Source organism: Vitis vinifera, chromosome 8 (genome assembly GCF_030704535.1).
Source record: "Vitis vinifera cultivar Pinot Noir 40024 chromosome 8, ASM3070453v1".
Lineage (NCBI taxonomy): Eukaryota > Viridiplantae > Streptophyta > Magnoliopsida > Vitales > Vitaceae > Vitis > Vitis vinifera.
Window position 1 is genome coordinate 18,630,165 of NC_081812.1, and position 21,319 is coordinate 18,651,483.

The window sequence follows — 21,319 nt, forward strand, 5'->3', positions numbered from 1 at the left end:
AAGGAGGAACATTTGAATCCGACGATTTATTTTTCCACTAGTCAACGACCACTAAAATGGAGGCCTTCCTGAACAGAGCTCCCAATTCCATCCCTAGCTCACATCCTTTTACAGCTTAATTAGTTGCAGCCTGGTTCAGTTGCGAGGCTTTTCAACGTGACGGAGTCCGAAGCAACAGATTGGTCATCATCATTCCTATGCCACGTCCACTCCATCGTGTTCCCGTCCACCACATTCAACTGCCCATGTCCAAAGCTCGCCTCTCTGAAGAGTGAAATATCGGGTTTTGGGTCAATGTACCTGCAAAATTGGTAGAAATTAAAATCAATACAATGGATTAATCCAAGTGGGTGGTAGGGATGATAGAAGTTTAAGCAGCTTAATCACTTGGTCGCAAGGCCTTCTCTGTTGCCGCCGTCCCCAATGGTTATATAGACGGGACCACACTTGTCAGTTTTGCCTTGATAAACTCGGTCCTGCAGTAAATGAGAAGCAGAGACAATGGAATTAGTGTGATTTGATTGAGATATGGGTGTGATTCGTGAAGATGGGGGAAGGGAACTTACAAAGCGCTCATAAGCATGGACGTGGCCAGCAAAGACGACATCCACTCGAGCTTTATAAAGTATTTCTTCCATGGAGTCTCTCATTCCATCTGATTCTTCCTCACCCTGATGAGCGGAATTAGAGTTGTACCATGGGGCATGGAGCATCACCACCAGCCAGGGGGTTCTCTTCCGATCAACTTTCCCCAAATCCGCTTGAAGCCACTTGTACTGGTCGGAGTCTGAGCCAAAGTCACTGTATGATCCCAACACCACCACATGAACTCCGGCAACTTCAAAGGAATAATAGAGGTTCGAAGTAGAGCCACTCTCCTCAAAGGGCATGTGCCATCTTGCATTGTAGGATGTGCACTTCTCCGGGTGGACAACGATGATTTTCTCAACGTCGTGGTTGCCTGTCGCGGTCATCCAAGGCCTCTGGCTAGCCAGGGGCTCAACCAGCCGCCCAAAAGAGTCCCACAATGGCTGATAAAAATCTGCGTATGACAAGTCTCCGGCCAGAAGAAGCAAGTCGTAGTTGGATTTGGATATGTGGTCCAGGGTGGACTTCGTCCATTCCGTCTGTCCAAAATCACCTGTACATGCATGAAATGAAATCCAACCTGGTATCATCCATCCACAATATGAACTGAAATTAAGAAGTGGTGGCATATACGGACCTGCAACTGCAATTCTGATGGGGAACTGAGAAGGTGGGGTTTTGAAGCTGAATTCGGGACCGGAGGAGCCACAGCGGTAATAATATACAGTATTTGCGTTCAATGGTCCAATGACCACATCGTGAATTGTGCCCGATGTGTACACGACATACTTGTATGAACGGGTACTCCCGGTGGCAGAGCTGCCAAGTTGGCCTTGAGCTGTCCCATAATGTACTTCTGCAGGAGTTTCATCCTTGGTCACCCATGTTATTCTCATCTTGTCTGCTCCAACCATGGATATATGCACCTGCATCGTATGCGCAACAGAAAAATTCAAAGCTTTCATTTATTTATTTATATTGTCCCTCCCTTAAATTTAGACACATCATCCATGCATACTCATCAGTTGGCTATTCTAAACTTGTAACAACATTTTTGAGAATTTTCACGCCAGTAGAAATTAGAATTCCCACCCCAAATTTCAAAACCAAACAAAAGACTAGTTCACGAGAAAATGAATTTGATCCACCCCAACACTCAACTTGCAGCCAACCTCAAAGTCAGCCCATCCAATCCCAACCCCCCTAATCCTCTTTTCCTAACCGCCAAACACTCTCCCTCACAACCCAGAACTCCCCCGCTTCTCAGTGAATCAGAAAGTAAAACGAAGAAAAATTCAGGCAGAAACAACAAGATTGAAACCTGTTCCGGATGAGTGGGATCCTGATCGTCGTCGTCAAGGACGATATACATTTTCCGGGCCGGTGGGCGTTCATACGCCATACCAGTCCCAATTAGTTGTGCAACTACCATGGCCAATGCCAGTAAACTAAACCAGGTCTTAACCGCCATAGCCACCAACAAGAAGGAAGAGCAGTGGAGGAAGTGTATATATAAGATACGGAGCATTTAACCCGATTCCTTTATGTTGGCTGAATATAACATCTAAGATATTATATTCTTATCTTTTGGTTATGAAAATATCCAACTAAATATGTGATTACATAAGTTGTGGGATATATTATGGACTCTCGTTTTCTATCCAAGATATGTTAATATCTCCTATAGGTATTTTAATTTCGTGTTAAGATATGAGATATATATATTCCATATTCCATATATCATAAATTTAATTTTTTTATCAATTTTATTATATATTAAATAATATAATATATAAATTTTTTATTTATAAAATTTAAATATTTTAATCATAAATATGGTTAAATATAAGAAAATTTTCAATTTTTCAAATAAAAAATATTGTAATATGATATGATTTTTATTTTAAATGTTAAAAATAATATATTTCATATTATTTTTTATTCATTAAATATATTACCTTAAAATATCATAATATCTTAATATATCATATTTTATTAAAAATTATATATTAGGATATAAGATTTCTATGAAAATGGGGGAAAAGAGAATTCAATTTGGAAAGATTTTAATTATTAAAAGTAAATAAAGAAAGCCAGGGAACATCAAAAGTAATTACAAGATATTTATAAATTATAAAGACCTTTTCTTTTATCACAACAAGTCGTCAAACTTTACTTAATATGGTTTCCAAAGATTAATTGTGATAATATTGTAAATTAAAAATTAGGGAAAACATGGTGTCCATGACTATCGAAGCCCGTGTTAGCTAAAGAATATGACATAGAAAACATAATTTAAAAATGAGTTGGATATACAAATAATTACAAATTTGGATATTCCATAAACATATGCTTACATCATTTATGTGTTTAAATTATTTGAAGTTAATTATATAATTTTAGAGTAAAAGATAGTATGAATCCACATTCTTCATGTACATCCCCGTTTCACAACAAGACTTATTTTTATGTGAAAATTTGATGTTTTGAAAAAGTTGGAATTGCTCATTGTTTGTAAAAGAGAAAACAAAATAAGAAATAAAATTCTAATTTGGTTTTTTTTTTTAAAAAAAAAAAAAAATTTTGTAAACAAAAACCGGATTCAAGGATTAGGTTAGGTTACCTATTAGAAAAATACATAAGCCCTAACACTATTCTAAATCTGTATACCTATGATATCTACTAAACAGATAAAGTGAATTATGATAATTAATTAATTATGAATATTAAAAAATAATAATATAATCACATGAAATAATGCAAAACAAATTACAAAAATATATAAAAATGATGCATGAGAAATACACAAAATAATTTATTAGAAAGATTTTATTATTTCAAATATCATGATACAATTTTCAAAAGTTTTCAAAGAATTATTTAAGTTAACAACAATTTCAAATTAGTGATTTGAATTTATTTATTCATGATGCTTCAATTTGTTTATAAAATATTTAATTTTATTTACAAGAAATGATTTTTATTTACTAAGAAGTGTGAATTTTACAAATTTATTTTCAAAAATGTTTTGATCCAATTGTTATTTTATTTAAATAAAAAAATCTACAAACTTAAATAAAGATATTTACAAATTCGTAAAAAGGAATTTCAACCCAACTTTATTAAAAATATTGTTTTTTGATTTTATGTAGAAAAAGATTCTTTATTATCAATTTATTTAGAGAAATAATTTGACAAATTTATTCCCAAAGATTACAATTTTATTAAGAAATATTTTTTGAATTTTATTCACAAAGAGATTAGTTTGCCAATTTATTAAAAATAAAATAAAATCTTTCAATTAAATTCTTATTTAAAATTTGATTTCATTTACAAAGGAATCGATTTTTTTTTTTTTTTTACAAATTTTATTTACAAAAATGTAAAAAATTATTTTTTTGGACGATTTTATTAAAATTAATTTTTTGGATAATTTTATTTATTTCTAGGTAATTTTAATTAAACAAATAAATTTCCAAATAGTAGTTATTAAAAACATTTTTTTAAACAATTTTATGGATTCCTCTAAAAACATTTTTTCAAATTTTTATTAAGAAAGCTTTCTTTTATTAAAAATAATATTTTCTTAAACTATTATTTTAAGAAAACATGATTGTTGGACCGTTGATTTTATTAAAACAAAATTTCTAAACTATTAAATATTTAGGAAAAAGTCAGTTTTGACTCACAAATTTGATAAAATATAACTTTTATAAATAAATTTTATGTTCATTTATTTAAAAATATTTTAAAATACATGCATTTTTCTATAAGTAAAATATTTATTTCTTGAAATACCCTTTGACTTGATAATATTAAATAAAATTATCAAAAAATTAATTTATCATTTTCATTTGATAAAAATATCTTATAAATAAGCATATTATAATTTTTTTTATTATATAATATTAGATACAAATCATTTTGAAAAAATTCTTTGGAATCCTCAAATAATAAATAAAATATTTTTAATTCCCTAATTAATAATAATTTTAAATACTCATCTTCTCTTTCTTTTTTTCTTTTAATAAATTTGAATAAAAATTTTATTAGTTAGCATCAACAATAAAATAAGAAATTTTAAAAATTAAAAATAAATACTTAAAAAATAAATACAATTTAAAAAATTAAAAATTAAATACAATTAAAACCAAAAAACTTAAAAATGTAAAAATTAAAATATTGATTTTTATTGTATTTCCAACTCTTTCTCGATATCTATATTTTTTATTAGTATTATTTAACAAAGTGAAAGTTAATATTTTATTTCTATATTTTTAGGTTTAAAGTTTTTAAAAAAATTTTAATTATATTTTTCAATTTCTTATTTTAATAAATTTTAAAAAATTTTCAATTGGTATTATTATTCGAACAAGTAAAAAAGTCATTTTATGAAATAAATGTAATTTGTGAAATAGTATATGTATTTTAAAATAATTTTAGATAGATGAAATAAAATTGATTTATAAAAGTTGAAGTTATTTTTTTTATATATATGTTTTTTTAAATTAGTGAATTAAAACGACTTTTGTCAAATATTTAACTCTATACCACCTATAAATATATATATAAAAGGATATTTGTAGAAGTCAAGAGAAATGAAATTAAATAAAAATGGGGAAAAAAAAAAGTGTACTCAAACACGCTTTTTTGCTTAGGTTTCATGTCCTATTTAACGTCTTCCTAAGTCTCATTTTCTTGTACGGAATTTGGCCTCCACACGTCACAAATTCAACCTAAATTCAATAAGGCCAATGATGAAATGATGAGCCCAAACCCAAATATCCTAATAAAAGTATCAACAATATAAAATTATAAGGCCCATATTGAATTAAAATTAAACCCAAAACAAACATCAACAAACCAACATGCCCAAGTCTAAAAGTCCACAAACTTCAAATATCAATAAATCTAAATTAAACAAATCAAACAGATAATATCACTTCTTTGAAAAATTTTAAATTACATTGACCTTTATGATTATTAAAAATTAAATCGAATTGATGGATTTGATCAGATTTTCAATTTCACTCACGTTACTAAGGGTCATACACTAAAATATTTTAAAATTACAAGGAGGAATCATTTTAAATGGTGAGAGAAAGAGAGAGCATTATACTAATCATAGTTATTCGCGAATCAAGCAAATGATTACTAAAAGTCTAAAATTATCTTTACCCGAATGGTTGGCACGATGAGAAGACAAAATGGGAGGCGAAGACTTTTGTATACTAAATGCCCAAATAATAATAAACTTATTCGGATGCTTGGCTGAGCTGAATTATGTTTATTTGATATAAATTATGAACAGAGATGCAGGTAATTGGCAGAATGCCTACGAAATACAAGTAGGCTTTTTTATTCCAAGCGGATACCAAAGAATCTGAATCCATGGGAAAAGGGAACTAAGAAAGGAGGAACATTTGAATCCGACAATTAATTGTTCCAGAATTCAACAACCACTAAAAATGGAGGCCTTCCTGAACAGAGCTCCCAATTCCATCCCTAGCTCACATCCTTTTACAGCTTAATTAGTTACAGCCTGGTTCAGTTGCGAGGCTTTTCAACTTGACGGAGTCTGCGGCAACTGATTGGTCATCATCATTCCTATGCCACGTCCACTCCATCGTGTTCTCGTCCACCACATTCAACTGCCCATGTCCAAAGCTCGCCTCTCTGAAGAGTGAAATATCGGGTTTTGGGTCATTGTACCTGCAAAACCGAAAACAGTAGTTGGTAGAAATTAGAATCAATACAATGAATTAATCTATGTGGGTAGTAGTGATGATAGAAGTTTAAGCAGCTTAATCACTTAGTCGCAAGGCCTTCTCTGTTGCCGCCGTCCCCAATGGTTATATAGACTGGACCACACTTGTCAGTTTTGCCTTGATAAACTCGGTCCTACAGTAAATGAGAAGCAGAGACAAGGGAATTAATTCAATAGTGTGATTTGATTGAGATATGGGTGTGGTTCGTGAAGATGGGGAGAAGGGAACTTACAAAGCGCTCATAAGCATGGACGTGGCCAGCAAAGACGACATCCACTCGAGCTTTATAAAGTATTTCTTCCATGGAGTCTCTCATTCCATCTGATTCTTCCTCACCCTGATGAGCGGAATTGGAGTTGTACCATGGGGCATGGAGCATCACCACCAGCCAGGGGGTTCTCTTCCGATCAACTTTCCCCAAATCCGCTTGAAGCCACTTGTACTGGTCGGAGTCTGAGCCAAAGTCAGTGTAGGATCCCAACACCACCACGTGAACTCCGGCAACTTCAAAGGAATAATAGAGGTTCGAAGTAGAGCCACTCTCCTCAAAGGGCATGTGCCATCTTGCATTGTAGGATGTGAACTTCTCCGGGTGGACAACGATGATTTTCTCAACATCGTGGTTGCCTGTCGCGGTCATCCAAGGCCTCTGGCTAGCCAGGGGCTCAACCAGCCGCCCAAAAGAGTCCCACAATGGCTGATAAAAATCTGCGTATGACAAGTCTCCGGCCAGAAGAAGCAAGTCGTAGTTGGATTTGGATATGTGGTCCAGGGTCGACTTTGTCCATTCCGTCTGTCCAAAATCACCTGTACATGCATGAAATGAAATCCAACCTGGTATCATCCATCCACAAAATGAACTGAAATTAAGATGTGGTGGCATACACGGACCTGCAACTGCAAGTCTGATGGGGAACTGAGAAGGTGGGGTTTTGAAGCTGAATTCGGGACCGGAGGAGCCACAGCGGTAGTAATATACAGTATTTGCGTTCAGTGGTCCAATGAGCACATCGTGAATTGTGCCCGATGTGTACGTGGCATACTTGTATGAACGGGTACTCCCGGTGGCAGAGCTGCCAAGTTCTCCTTGAACTGTACCATAATGTACCTCTGCAGGAGTTTCATCCTTGGTCATCCATGTTATTCTCATCTTGTCTGCTCCAGCCATAGATATACGCACCTGAATCATATACGCAACAGCAAAATTTAGAGCTTTCATTTTTTTTATCGTCTCTCCCTTAAATTTAGACACATCACCCATGCATACTCATCAGTTGGCTATTCTAAATTCATGCCAGTAGAAATTAGAATTCCCACCCCAAATTTCAATACCAAACAAAAGACTAGTTCACGAGACAATGAATTTGATCCACCCAACACCCAACTTGCAGCCAACCTCAAAGTCAGCCCATCCAATCCCAACCCCCAAATCCTATTTTCCTAACCGCCAAACACCCTCCCTCACAACCCTGAACTCCCCCGCGTCTCAATGAATCAGAAAGTAAAACGAAGAAAAATTCAGGCAGAAACAACAAGATTGAAACCTGGTCCGGATGAGTGGGATCCTGATCTTCGTCGTCAAGGACGATATACATTTTCCGGGCCGGTGGGCGTTCATACGCCATACCAGTCCCAATTAGTTGTATAACCACCATGGCCAATGCCAGTAAACTAAACCACGTCCTAACCGCCATAGCCACCAAGAAGAAGCAAGAGCGGTGGAGGAAAGAGGGAGGAGGAAGGGCCTATATAAGATAAAAATCACTTGACCCGTTTCTTTAGTTGTTTGAATTCTGGTGTTTAATTTTGAAATTGTTTATATGGCATATGTCATCATGGTCACGGTTGTAACGTTTCACGCAAATCCAGTGTCGTTCGGCTCTGGACATCTCCTTACTTTCCACGTAATAAATTTACGTGTTCACATGGTTAGTAATTTTGCCAATTCCAAAATGCGTGATTCATGCTTTTTCTGGAGGCTTATTTTTCATAAATTCTCATGGGGGCAAAAAGAGAATTCCATATTGAAAGATTTTAATTATTAAAAGTAAAAAGAGAAAAGGCAAGGATCATCATAAGTAATTATCAGATATTTATTTAATTTAATTATAAAGGCCTTTTTCTTTCATTACAACAAATAGTCAAACTTTACAAAGATTAAATGCGATAATATTGTAAATTAAAAAAAGTAGAGAAAACATGGTGCCCAACCCTTGACTTTCCAAGCCCTTGTTAGTTAGAAAATGAGTTGGAAGTGCATATGATTACAAATTTGGATATTCCCTGCACATATGCTTATATTCCTTTCCCTATTTAAATTATTTGAAGTTAAGGATATAATTTTAAAGTAAAGGGAGGTGTGGACTCACATTATTCACGGGTGTTTGAGACTGAGGTTATGTGTCGGAAATGAACAACAATAAGTTTCTACTAAATGAATGAATGAAACTGTAATAATTAATTAATTAATCATATATATTAAAAAAAAATACAAGTCCATAAAATAATATTAAACAAATTACAAGAATATATATAAATGATGCATGAGAATCATGATACAATATTCAAATAATTAATTTAAAGGGTGTTTGGTACACGGGAATGGGGAGTCGGAATAAATATCTTATTTATTTCTATCTACTAAGAAATAGGAATGGAAACAAAATATTTATTTTCATTCCCTATTCCGGAGTACCAAACACCCCCTTATATTAATAGCAATTTTAAATATGTAATTTGAATTTATTTATTCATAATGTTGCAATTTGTTTACAAAATATTTGATTTTATTTATAAGAAATGATTTTTATTTACCCTATTAAGAAAAAAAATATTAATTTTACAATTTTATTTTCAAAAATGTTTTAATCCAAATTTTATTTTATTAAAAAAATCTACAAACTTAAAGAAAGATATTTACAAGTTCACAAAAAGGAATTACAACCAAATTTTATTTAAAATATTTTTTTGGATTTTATCTTAAAAAAATTCTTTATTATCAATTTATTTAGAGAAAGAATTTTTGGATTTTATGAAGAAGGAGATTAGTTTACCAATTTAAAAAAGAAAAAACTATTTCAATTCAATTTTTATTTAAAAGGTTTTCAATTTCATCTAGAAAGAAGATTTTTGTAATTTATTTAAAAAGGGATTTTTACAAATTTCATTTAAAAATGCATTGATCTTTTTTTCAAATTTTATTTACGAAAATATTTTTAATCCAATTTATTGAGAAAATGATTTATACAACTGTAATTTATAAAAAAGATTCTCATCATATTCTTATTAAAAAAATATTTAAGACCTCATTTTATAAAAATTAATTTAATTCCATTCTTATTAAGGAAAAATAGTTTTATTTAAAAATCAATTTTTGGATGATCTTATTAAAATTAACTTTTTTGGATAATTTTATTTAAAAATATATTTTCTAGCTAATTTTTATTAAAAAAATAATTTCCAAATAGTTGTTATTAAAAGTCATTGTTTTGAAATTTTATTAAAAACAATTTTTTAGATTCCTGTAAAGATATTTGTCTAAATTTGATATTTTTCTGAATTTTTTATTAAGAAAACATTTTTTTTTGTTAAAAAAAAGAAAGAAAGAAAAACTATTATTTTATAAAAATGTGATTGTTGGACTGTTTTTTTATTATTATTATTAAAACAAAATTTCTAAATTATCAAATATTTAACTTTGTATACGTCCAATATATATATATATATATAAAAGGATATGTACTCTTGTCAATAGAAATGAAACTAAATAAAAGTAAATATGTACCTAAACAAACTTACAACAAGTTCAATGATCTCATTTTGTTTAAAGTTTCATGTCATATTTAACGTTTTTTTTAAGTCTATAACTGATGTTCTTTATTATACCAAAATACTTAATCCTAATACGTAGTAGTTATGGCCAAGAAAGGAAAAAAAACTATTACAACTTTTATAGTATTCTGTGTATCGTCCTTAGGGACTGGTTTATAGAATTTGTCAATACAAGGATAAATGAATCACTTTTATTTAAATCTTGAAGTGAAAAGCAATATGAGAATTAACTTTTATGAAATGAAACTAAGAAAAAAATTAAATTAATAACAAGGCGAATATTGATTTTTTATTCAATTGATTCCAGTTTGTGGTTTTCCATAATCCTACTTAGGATATAGAAATTAGAGATAACAAAGGTCTTTTAAGTAATACGATCTTATGGTTTAAGGATTTTTGGCCGCTCATGATCAACTTAAGCTCTAAAATTCAACATTGCATCTGAAACCTAATTTTTCTTTTTAAAATAGACTTTTAAAACCATCATATAAATAAAATGAATTACTATTTTAAGATTTGACTTTTTAACTTTTATTCCTTGTAGTGTTGTTATGGGACAGATAACGATAGGAAAAATCATAATAATTAATGATAAAAAATCACCAAGAATCACTAATATCAGGTAATAACTTATTGTATCATTCCCTAAACTAATTCACAAGGATAGAGTAAAAACAAAATTGATAAATTGTAACTCAAATAGTAATTAATTTCATTGTTATAACAATTTATTCATTGTCTCTTTAAATTTCCTAATCCTTAGGTTTTCATGCTTTAAGCCCCAAAGTTGACTTTTAGCTTCTCATGGGAGTGATGTTACATGCACAATCCATAATAGAATAAAAATTCCTATTTTAAATCAAAAGAAACTAAAAGCAATATATTCAATAAAGAATAAAAGAAACAAATTGAAGTTCTTGTCTTCTTCCCCACAAAAATGTCAAACTCCTCAAAAGATCTCCAAAACCTTAGAACTAAGAGAGTTTATATAGTATCATCAATGACTTAATATGTGATACACTGATCACTTATTATACAAAAAAATCATAAACAACTTAAAAATTTTCAAAAGGTACAAGTTCTAAATGAGTACAAGACATTTTGAATTGGATGGAGACATTTGGAACTCATTTCGACGTGTCTTGGGGCTCAAATGCAATCACCAGTGGCTAAGTTCGAAATTTGGGTGAATTAGAAGTCAATTTCAAACTTATAAGTGAAAGAGAGAAGTCCAATTCAAAATCAAATGGCTGAGTTCGAAATGCACAGTGAATTTCAAACTCAACAACATTCTTCTTTGACCATTTTGCTTCAAACGTGTATAGCTTGCCCAAAATGGACTTTGGAAAGTGCTCCAAATTTCGTCTCAAAGTCAAAGTAGATGTTGCCACCAGATTTTGAGTTCCAAGTTTCCATACAAACTTGTTGAATTGGCTCATACCTCATTGTCCATGTTTACATGTCTTATTTCTTATTCCATAATGATCAATCCTCATATCCCAAACTTATGATATTTTCATCTTGCATTTCCTTAAATTCCATGATTCTTGACTCGTTCAATTTCTTATTTTCTCCTTGATATTTCAAAATCTAAAATGGTTTCATTTTGTGCCATTTTATTCTCTTAAATATGAGATAAATCTTCAAAATAAAAGTTAAACTCATAGTTTGAAGCCATCATAAATCCTATCCTTTATTGTACCCTCATCGACATCTCCTTACATTGATTCAATAGCAGTTGGATTGTGAACAAGAGCTGAAAGACGTTCAAGCTCAAAGCTACAGATTCTGTCATACTATATTCTATTTCTTTTAACTCTAGAGTTACTAACTTTCCTTTCAAGCAGACTAAGAAGAAGAATGTAAGGTAGCAATTATGACTTCTTCCTTCTGGGCTTACTTGCCAAGTCCAATAGTAGCGGATTCTAGACCAGCAAACCATATTTAATTAGGTGTTTCCTCTCCATTCTAGCTTTCTTAATAAGTCAGATCAATGCCTTAAGCTAAGAAAAACTTATAGCTTCGGATTTAGGTCAAATTGGGTTATTTGAGTGTCATTTTAGTTCACAAATCATATAAAATATGTGTCATTAGAGCACATGTTGGTTCTAATCAATCTCATTTTCTTCTATGAAATTTCATCCTCCATGTGTCACAAATTCATTCTCAATTAACAAAATATCAATAATAGTATTGAAATGGACCCATGCAAAGCAAAAATGAATCCAAAGTAAATATCCAAAAATGTGTAAAGCCTAAAACAAATATTCAAACCCAAATTCAACAAGTCCGATGACGAAGTAATGAGCTCAAACCCAAATGAATAATCCCAACAAAAATATCAACAATCTAAAATCATAAGGTCCCAAATCAATTAAAATCAAACTCAAAACAAACATCCAAAAACCAACATGCCCAAGGTTAAAAGTCCACAAACAATATCCAAAATCCAAATATCAATAAATTTAAATTAAATAAATCAAAATCAAAATTATAGAACAAGCTTAAGATCAACATCTAATATACAAATTCTAAGTGAAACAAATATCTAAGCTCAATCAAGCAAACTCAACAAAATATGAACAATTAATATAGAAAGAAAAAATAAAATGAATAAATAAATAAGAAAATGAAAAAGAACAACTTACTCATTTCTTGAAGAAACTGTGGACGGGAGGTGGGAAGGAGTGGTAGTGGAGGTAAGGGAAAAAGAAGAAAGTAAAAAAAAAATGAAAATGGGTGAGGTGAGAGGAAGTGAGGGAAATATAGAGAAGCGAGAGAGGAGGGAGAGATCAAGGAAGTGAGGAAGAGGGGGGGAGCTGGCGGTGAGGTGTGAGTGGGAGAGAAAAATGGGAGAAAGATAAGAAAGGAAAATGGACTTGAGGCAAATTTTGAGATCTACGAGTGGATAATGATTTCATAATTACAAAAGTTAATTAAAATCTCTAAACCTTTATCTTATATGGTAATTAGTAATTAAAAAAATTACAACAAAATGAATTGAAAAGAAGGAGGCTGTAGACCACGTGATGATCATATTTTTTTTTTCTTTTTAAAATTTCATATGATTAAATTATGGGTATAAAAAGTAATTTTTTAGACAAATATGGATTGAAAATTTGGCCATTATACAATTAGAAGATAAAGCGTGTATAATGTTAATAAATTATTAATTTAATAGTTCGAGTGCATGAGCCATGAATTAAAAGATGGGAAAATATTAAGATATCATAATAGTATTTATCAAGGTTGAGATTAAGTCCTTGAACGAGTGTACAAGTAAATTAATAAAATTAGGATATAAATAATAAAAATTAAATATATATATATAATCTCTTCCGGCAAAGAGAGAGAAAAGTAGCAAGTTCCCTCGTGACACACAACACAAGTTATTGGAGTGACGCAACCAACAATCCAAACCAACGGCCTTAATTTCTAAACCCTTAGCCGTTGAGGGGAAAAAAGAAAATGAATTAAAAGAAAGATACATCTTAACCGTTCAAGTGATAGGGACTCCGTGGTGGACTCATTTCAGGGCATTTATTTGGTGGAATGAAGAATTAATATAGTGTGCTTTTAACCACATTTTCTTTGGTAAGTGGAATATTGTAATTGCAAATAACTTCAATTGTATTGCACCGACTATACACCAACTATTGAAAGAAGGAAAAAAATTAATTTAGACCCTTAATTGAATGAGCTTAACTTGTTGAGTTAGTTCTCCAATCAATTCAACTCTTTTAAAATAGTATTGACCGTTTGCACTTACAATTTCAAAAATGCTTCCAATTCAAGGTCTAACCTTCTAATAACTTGTATACTCCTTCAAATCTCTATATAAGTCATTTTTTATAGGAAGTTTTGGCATAAAATGCATATTCATCCATTTAATGATAAAATATCATTTTTAAGCTCAGGTAAAGATAAAGGAAATTAGTTTTGAAGCACATCAAAATATCTACACTGTAGTGTATCAGTGAAACCCATCTTACAATGTTTCTTAAGGTTGGTTTGAGAGTATTTTTAAAACACATTTTTAACCTAAAAAAATGTTTTTGAAAAAAAAAATTATTATATAACAAAATTTTAAAAATTTGAAAAATCACTTATTCTACTAAAAAATCACTTGTTATGTTTTTTAAAGAAACATTTAATAGACGTTTCTCCTAAAAATATTTTTCGTAAAAATGCTGCAAGTAAAAACATTATTAAATACGCTCTTAGATACCTTAAGTCTTTGTATCATCATTTTCTTCATATCATTTGAATTTCTCATAAAAACATTTTAACTTTCTTTGGAAATTATCATTCAAACATGAAAACTTCCTTTGATTTAAATTTGCTAGTATACTTAATCTTGTTTTGTAATTTTGTAATTTTGTAATTATTGTCATATAAATTAAATATATAATAAGGGCAAACTTATTATTCATCACATAAAAAAATAATAATAATTTCTCGAGGTTAACAACAAAATTTGAATAGAAGTTCAAACTCATCCTTTAATTTCTTCATTTCTTTTTTTTTTTCCCCTCCCATATTTCCCCTTATTCTATCTGATCTCATACTTCCCTTGAGCTTTCTGATTCCAAACATACAGACCAGAGAGGATGACTTTTACATGGTCATTGCTGAAAGCATATCCAAAATTATGCCAATGCATCTTCCTTGACGCCATTGCTATCCAATTATTTATGTCTTATATTTATATATATATATATCCACTCCCAGACTCAGGAGTATACGGCATATGCCTTAATTTGCAGACAACAAATATGGAGAAAAGTTGGCTAACCGTTTCCTTCCATCTCCTAACCATCTTATCATCAATTCAACTTCCACGGTCACATGCATCTTCTGATTATTCCAGACAGCCACCTCGAAGGCTCATCTTCACTCCGCACCACCGATCGGACTCCGATCCTCAACAGGTTATTAATATCTCTGATATTCTTTCTCCCTCTCCCACATCTCCATAATTATTCTTACATGAACTGCCCTTTTGCTTATTTTTTGGTTTCTTCCTACGGTCATGTTAGGTTCACATTTCGCTAGTGGGGAGGGATCGCATGAAGGTTTCATGGATCACCGACGATAAAAGCGCACGTTCCATAGTAGAGTATGGAAAGATGCCCGGAAAATACGAAGCGTCTGCGACAGGGGAGCATACCTCGTATAATTACTTCTTTTACAGCTCCGGCAAGATTCACCATGTTGAGATCGGACCGTTGGAGGCTGGGACAGTGTATTACTACAGATGTGGAGGTTCTGGGCAAGAATTTTACTTCAAAACACCTCCTTCCAGCTTTCCCATTGAATTTGCAGTGGTTGGTGAGTTATGTGTGTGTTGGACATTTACCAAGACATGGTACCAAATTAATGAGTTTGCCATCAATAAATAATAGCGTAAACATTGTGTGTGGGTGGGTGTGTTGGTTCATGCTTTAAGCTTACGCAAAACGGCTAAAAAGGAAAGCGATACGTATTTTTTTCCTTTTATACTTGCTTTCATATGTATATGGCATCTATAACATTATCTTCATATAAAAATTAGAAAATAATAATAATAATTAAGTGTTGCTTTCTAATTACTGGGGAGTGTGGCAGGAGATCTAGGGCAAACAGAATGGACAGCATCGACCCTGACGCATGTCAACAGAACAAACTACGACGTGCTTTTATTACCCGGTGATCTCTCTTATGCCGATAGCCATCAGCCCCTTTGGGACTGCTTCGGCCGCCTTGTGGAGCCGTACGCCAGCCACCGCCCCTGGATGGTCACTGAAGGCAACCATGAGATTGAGATCTTCCCCATCATCTACCCCGATGGCTTCAAAGCCTTTAATTCCAGGTGGCCGATGCCTTTCCAAGAGAGTGGCTCCACCTCCAACCTCTACTACTCTTTTGAGGTTGCTGGGTGCCATGTTATCATGTTGGGTTCTTATGCTGAGTTCGATGAGAAATCCGCTCAGTACAAGTGGCTGAAGGGGGATCTGGGTAAGGTTGATAGGAGGAGGACGCCGTGGCTTATTGTGCTCATTCATGCGCCATGGTATAATACTAATCTGGCCCATAAGGGGGAAGGAGAGAGCATGAGGAAAGCCATGGAGAAGCTGTTGTATGAGGCTAGGGTTGATGTGGTTTTTGCTGGCCATGTTCATGCCTACGAACGATTTGTGAGTCATTTATTCAATTTGCTTTCACTTATTTGGTTCCTCCAATTGGTTTATATCATATTTTCATTCATTTTTATTTTTATTTTTATTTTTTTTAAGTAGGCTAGTAACGATTGAAGCATTTATTCACTAAATAATAACACAAATAGAGTCGATTTTAAGATGTTAGAAAAGAAATTAAGTTCAAAAAAGAACTAGGAGAAATCACTTAATTCTAATATAATTGTTTTTGCTGGAAAAGGGGGGAAAAGCCTATAAGGGTATGCCTGCTTTTCCCTCTTAGGAAAAAATAACTTGTTTTACAAACTGCTTTCATTTCTATTTTACTGCAGACAAGGGTTTACAAGAACAAGGCAGATGAATGCGGGCCCATACATGTGACAATTGGGGATGGAGGAAACAGAGAAGGACTTGCTTTAACGTGAGTATTCTTAAATTTGAACTCTTGACTAAATTGGGCCCATCGAACATCTCAGGAAAATGAGTCATTTGTGTATTGATTTTGATTGCCTTGAAATTCACCAGTGTGCTGTGTGCCCACTCACTGGATTAGATCATCCAAATATTAAAATCCAACACGGTGACCCCCATCCCAATTCTAATTTCAAAAAGGAATTGAGGGCCAATCCAATCCGAAACTCAGCTCCAAGGTGGGGTCATTGATAACCATGGAAATTAAAACCGTCCGTTGAATTCTAATTCTAATTATTCTACATCGGTTTCGACGTGAGTGCCGTGTGAATTTTTTATGCCATGTAGACGAGTCCTTCGTCTTACACGTTTGCCATGGGGGAGAATATTATTATATTTAATTAAATACATCTTTACAAGTGATCAAGAGTGTAAGCAGTTTGAAAAGAGTAAAAGAAAAACAACGGTCTTGTCGTGTTGCTGATGTAGGTTTGAGAAGCCGACAAGCGCCTCCCTCTCAGTGTACAGAGAGCCAAGTTTTGGACATGGGCGATTGAGGATATTAAACCAGACGCATGCATTTTGGTCATGGCACCGCAACAATGACTCCGACTGTATTCTGGCTGACAGCCTGTGGCTACAAAGTTTAAGCGTTTCGAGACAGTGCACGCAGTTTCAGCAGGATCAAGCATCACTACCACTAGTATCTGTTAACCTTAATGATGAACTTTGATTAAACCCATCCTCACCCTCAAACCTCTACTTGGCATGTACCCCTATATTTTACACCACTTGTATCATACTTGTGTAATTGTATGACAGAGTCAACTATATGAAGGTTTTTAATTTTTCTTTTTGTTTCAAATCTACTGTTTTGTGAAACTGTTATTATGAGCGACATTGTCATGACATGAAATCAATTTCCCTTCTTCCGCGTCTCGCATGCATATCCGGGTTTTTTATCATTTGGAAATTTATTGAATATAAATTTGTATTTTTGACTTGAATAAAGTAAATTTCATTATCATTAAAACTCATTTTTACTCATCTTCCTTTTCATTCAAAATAAAAGGGTTATTTGATTAAATTTTAAAATAAAAAAGATATTTAATTAGATTTTAGATTTTAAATTTTAAATTTATGATAAATAAATATTTTTCAGTCCCAAACCCGAGGAAGTAAATAAAATCCCTTCAAACTTCCAACACCTCCACATCGTGGAAACCCCGACATCTTCAATCTTAGAAACATTCTGTGGTTCATGAAGAAAGGAAAGTAATTCAATGTAGTTTAATTTTTTAGCTTAAAGCTTCTGAATCCTCCCATAAGATTATTGGACACGCAATCGTCATTTTCCCCATTCTTTTTGAAGGAAAAACATTTGATTGCCCTCTAGGCTCTACATGCCGATTGCTTAGCTCCTTCACAAGTGGCAACCTTCTTGGCCAATGGCAGGAGGGCAACAAACTGCCGTCGTTTTCATAAAAACAGGAGGCAGTTGAGAAAACTGGGATACGGTGGCATGCCCCAATTGGCTGAAAAGCGTTGCCTTTTTTTTAACAACTTTCTAGAAACAGTGGCACTGTACCTAGACCAAGTGAACCCAAATTTTCAATACCAACGGAAAGTTTTTAACAAAGGAAAGACACGTAATGATGACGTAAATAAAAATAAAATTATATAGAAAAAAAGGAAATATATATCACATATTACAGTCGAAAGCTGAAATTGTGGACCGTTTTGATCGCTCATTGATTTTAAAGGTCATCAGATCAAACGGTCCACATCATATCTTGTGCAACTTCTCAGCTTTTACAACAGGATTGGCCTTAGAGATGGCCTCTTTGCCAAGCGTCTTGAAGTCAAAGGTGCACCCGTGCTGTTCCGGGTACCGGTGGACCCCACAGAACGTGATCCCACACCTGCACCGGAACCCGGTCAATCCCACCCTTTTCCGACAGGTGGAGCACCTGTTCGGCTGTGTCGCCGAAGGTGACGGTACAGCGGCGGTCACAGCCGCCGGAACAGTGATTTCATTGGCCGCTTCCGGTAAGGTTAAAGCGGGTGGGGAGAGAGGAGCTGTGGAAGAGGAGGCGGCTGAAAGCGATTTCTCCACCGCGGATTTGGCAGAGGAGGCTTGTTCTTCTTTGAGACGGAGGTCTCTGTAACATTTAGAGCAAAGGTTTAGGGTCGCTGGACTTCCGAAAAAACCGCAGTTGTTGGCGCAAAGGCGGTGGCCTTCGGGAGCTTCGCATCTGTGTTCTTCCGCCATTTCCAGATCAGATCTGTGTTCTTCTCAAGAATTGATAATTTCGAAAAAGAAGTAGCAGATCTATCCGAGGAACAACAGGATCGTCGATCTGCAAAAAGAAATTCGAAAGGATGAAGAAAAAAACAAAATTTTACTGCAAAAAAAGTTCACGTAAATCCCCTGTTTGGTAGCCGAGAAAACAGAGGACAATCGAAACCTCAATCGCAAAGAGCCAAATTTAGAAAAAATCACAACACGAGAGGCATATGGTTTGAACATCCTTATACCTTTCCTCCGTTCACTCGTCAAAATTCGCATCAATGAAACGAAACGGATCGATCCATCAAAGAAAGAAACATAGAAACGAATAAATGGGGAAAAAGGAAAATAAAATTGTACCTGAAGAAAGGGTTAGAAGAATCGCACAGCGAAGAAAAGAAGAACAAGAATCTAACAGGGAAGCATAATCAGAGGAATAATATAGCCATAGAAAGGTAGAGAGAGAAGGGAAGGGAGAGAGAAATTGGGGAGGAAGGAACGAAGAAAATGGGACAAAAATCAAATGATTTTAACAAATAAAATAATATAATAAATAATGGAAGAAAAATATCGAGGGTACAGGCTGGAGGAGCCAAAAAGGACCTGCTCCAAGCCAACGACACCACGGAAATTCATCTGCGACTGCCCCTCCTCAGCCTCCCCTCACCCTCATTCTCTGCCACGTGGATTTTTTCCTCATTGATTTCACACTATACGAGTTTAATGTGGTCCCTCCTATCGTATTAGCCTGTTAGGTGGCTTTTCAAGATTCTGATTCATTCCTCCATCAATTTTTGCGCCTTTCTTAGCTGTATCTTTTTCCTTTCTTTTCTTTTTTTTCTTTTCCTAGACTAAATTTCCATAGTAAAAAAACCAAAATATAATTTCTTGCTGATTAAGTTTGTTTCATGCCATATGTTCCTCTACCAATGCCGTCAGCACCATTTTCCTTTATTAAAATTAAGGTATATATGGTATATGACAAAATGTCAGCCACCAAACTATTCTACATTGGCATAATTGGAAATTTTTAAATATTTTACCCCTCTAAATTCAATGAAGCCAACTTTACATCTCATGCAATTCAAAAGTGGCCCACTTTACGTTTCATACTATTCCTTAACTATGTTGAGAATTTTGTAGTTGGGTGATGTGAAAGATTTTTTTCTCCCTCAATAATTGATCTAAAGAGACATAATATGATTCAACCTAGAAAAAAAAAATTATAAAAATTGGATGACCTTTAAACGGACGTTCCAATGTTAATGATTAATCTTATTTTTCTAAAATGGAATAATCATATATTTAAATTCTCGTTGGGCTGCAAGGTTTCCTCAAAAGGACAAATAACAAGGACTAGTCATAGGTAGAAAATATGAAAAAGGTGACGCAGATTGCCCACCATTAATGTGCCGGAAGAAATCTATAATATTAAAAGCACTTAATTTTCATGAGAGTCTCAAATACGTATCATTTAATTAAGAATAATGTATTGCATTGGGAGTTTCACACATTGGACTACACTACATTAGAATTTTGAGATGGGCCGGCAGATATCGGGCTGGCCCAATCATTTTACACGAATTGAAATGTTGTCTATATATTAAATAATTAAACCAAAAGGTCATTTCACTTGTGGGCCTGACGAAAAGAAAACCCAAAGGGAAAATCGTGTCACTCAAGCTATGGGTCTCCAATAGTTTATTGTTTTTACTGAATAGATTAATTTTTGTGCCTTTTACTTTTGGGGCTCTTGATTCTCTTAAAGGGTGGTAGTGCCCACTGCCCACGCGACTTCAGCTTAGGGGTCAAACAAAAAACGTGGGTGTTGTCTTGCTCACGTCACCCACCAATTCAGCTCACCAATCATTATTGTTTTCTTTTTTTTTAATTGCACTTTTACATTTGTAAATAAATATTATTGGAATAATGACGCGTCTAGTCCGTGTCGCTCAGTTGTAAGTGATAACGTGCCACGCGGATTGAGCTAGTGCCCACAAGGGGCACACGTCCCCTATAAATTAAAAAGTCATTAAACAGTATGAGGTTATGATCTCATAGAGTAACATCACCCATCTAAATTCCCCTATGTATTTTTTTACTCTCCCTAAACTTAAAAGAGTTGCTCATTCAGTCATTCTCATAGAGGATGACTTCACTCTTTTTACTTCTTAGCTACCTTTGTTTTTCCTCTAAAATTTGACAACTTATCATCGCATGTGGATGCCTCGTCCGGTGTTTCTATTTGAGAGATA

General features: G+C 33.4%; 4 protein-coding genes across 6 annotated transcripts; 1 reads left to right on the top strand and 3 right to left on the bottom strand.

The window, feature by feature from the left end:
- Positions 1-1,511, bottom strand: LOC100249475 (probable purple acid phosphatase 20). Its single transcript, XM_002276849.4, has 4 exons — positions 1,226-1,511; positions 567-1,141; positions 388-476; positions 1-300 (listed from the first exon to the last, which is right to left on the bottom strand). Exons 1-4 carry the CDS (start codon positions 1,500-1,502, stop codon positions 120-122), a joined length of 1,122 nt encoding a protein of 373 aa, XP_002276885.3. The 5' UTR covers positions 1,503-1,511; the 3' UTR covers positions 1-119.
- A 4,321-nt stretch (positions 1,512-5,832) lies between these two features.
- On the bottom strand, positions 5,833-13,036 carry LOC100244320 (probable purple acid phosphatase 20). Of its 2 annotated transcripts, none has more exons than XM_010655768.3 (5): positions 12,836-13,036; positions 7,248-7,536; positions 6,589-7,163; positions 6,401-6,489; positions 5,833-6,300 (listed from the first exon to the last, which is right to left on the bottom strand). In XM_010655768.3, the coding sequence occupies exons 2-5, from the start codon at positions 7,522-7,524 to the stop codon at positions 6,120-6,122; spliced, it is 1,122 nt and encodes a 373-aa protein (XP_010654070.1). In that variant the 5' UTR covers positions 7,525-7,536; positions 12,836-13,036; the 3' UTR covers positions 5,833-6,119. The 2 variants fall into 2 exon arrangements, with proteins under 2 accessions (XP_010654070.1, XP_002276913.1); XM_002276877.4 differs by lacking the exon at positions 12,836-13,036 and adding an exon at positions 7,901-8,169.
- Positions 13,037-14,868: 1,832 nt separating this feature from the next.
- LOC100266652 (purple acid phosphatase 22) lies at positions 14,869-17,639 on the top strand. The gene is made up of 5 exons (XM_002276904.4): positions 14,869-15,118; positions 15,227-15,518; positions 15,795-16,363; positions 16,696-16,784; positions 17,264-17,639. The coding sequence occupies exons 1-5, from the start codon at positions 14,882-14,884 to the stop codon at positions 17,505-17,507; spliced, it is 1,431 nt and encodes a 476-aa protein (XP_002276940.3). The 5' UTR covers positions 14,869-14,881; the 3' UTR covers positions 17,508-17,639.
- Positions 17,640-18,430: 791 nt separating this feature from the next.
- On the bottom strand, positions 18,431-19,803 carry LOC100264822 (zinc finger A20 and AN1 domain-containing stress-associated protein 4). Of its 2 annotated transcripts, none has more exons than XM_010655767.3 (2): positions 19,313-19,803; positions 18,431-19,134 (listed from the first exon to the last, which is right to left on the bottom strand). In XM_010655767.3, exon 2 carries the CDS (start codon positions 19,044-19,046, stop codon positions 18,561-18,563), a length of 486 nt encoding a protein of 161 aa, XP_010654069.1. In that variant the 5' UTR covers positions 19,047-19,134; positions 19,313-19,803; the 3' UTR covers positions 18,431-18,560. The 2 variants fall into 2 exon arrangements, with proteins under 2 accessions (XP_010654069.1, XP_002282913.1); XM_002282877.4 differs by having other exon boundaries at positions 19,425-19,713.
- Between the last annotated feature and the right edge of the window lie 1,516 nt (positions 19,804-21,319).

Coding starts and splice junctions, on each gene's coding strand:
- LOC100249475 (XM_002276849.4), bottom strand. CDS start 1,502: ATGGTTGGAGCAGACAAGATGAGAATAACATGGGTGACCAAGGATGAA. Junction 1,142..1,225: donor CATCAGAATTGCAGTTGCAG/GTCCGTATATGC, acceptor ATGCATGTACAG/GTGATTTTGGACAGACGGAA. Junction 301..387: donor AGAGAAGGCCTTGCGACCAA/GTGATTAAGCTG, acceptor CCAATTTTGCAG/GTACATTGACCCAAAACCCG.
- LOC100244320 (XM_002276877.4), bottom strand. CDS start 8,050: ATGGCGGTTAGGACGTGGTTTAGTTTACTGGCATTGGCCATGGTGGTT. Junction 6,490..6,588: donor TCCATGCTTATGAGCGCTTT/GTAAGTTCCCTT, acceptor CATTTACTGTAG/GACCGAGTTTATCAAGGCAA. Junction 6,301..6,400: donor AGAGAAGGCCTTGCGACTAA/GTGATTAAGCTG, acceptor TCGGTTTTGCAG/GTACAATGACCCAAAACCCG.
- LOC100266652 (XM_002276904.4), top strand. CDS start 14,882: ATGTCTTATATTTATATATATATATATCCACTCCCAGACTCAGGAGTA. Junction 15,519..15,794: donor CATTGAATTTGCAGTGGTTG/GTGAGTTATGTG, acceptor GGAGTGTGGCAG/GAGATCTAGGGCAAACAGAA. Junction 16,785..17,263: donor AGAGAAGGACTTGCTTTAAC/GTGAGTATTCTT, acceptor TTGCTGATGTAG/GTTTGAGAAGCCGACAAGCG.
- LOC100264822 (XM_010655767.3), bottom strand. CDS start 19,046: ATGGCGGAAGAACACAGATGCGAAGCTCCCGAAGGCCACCGCCTTTGC.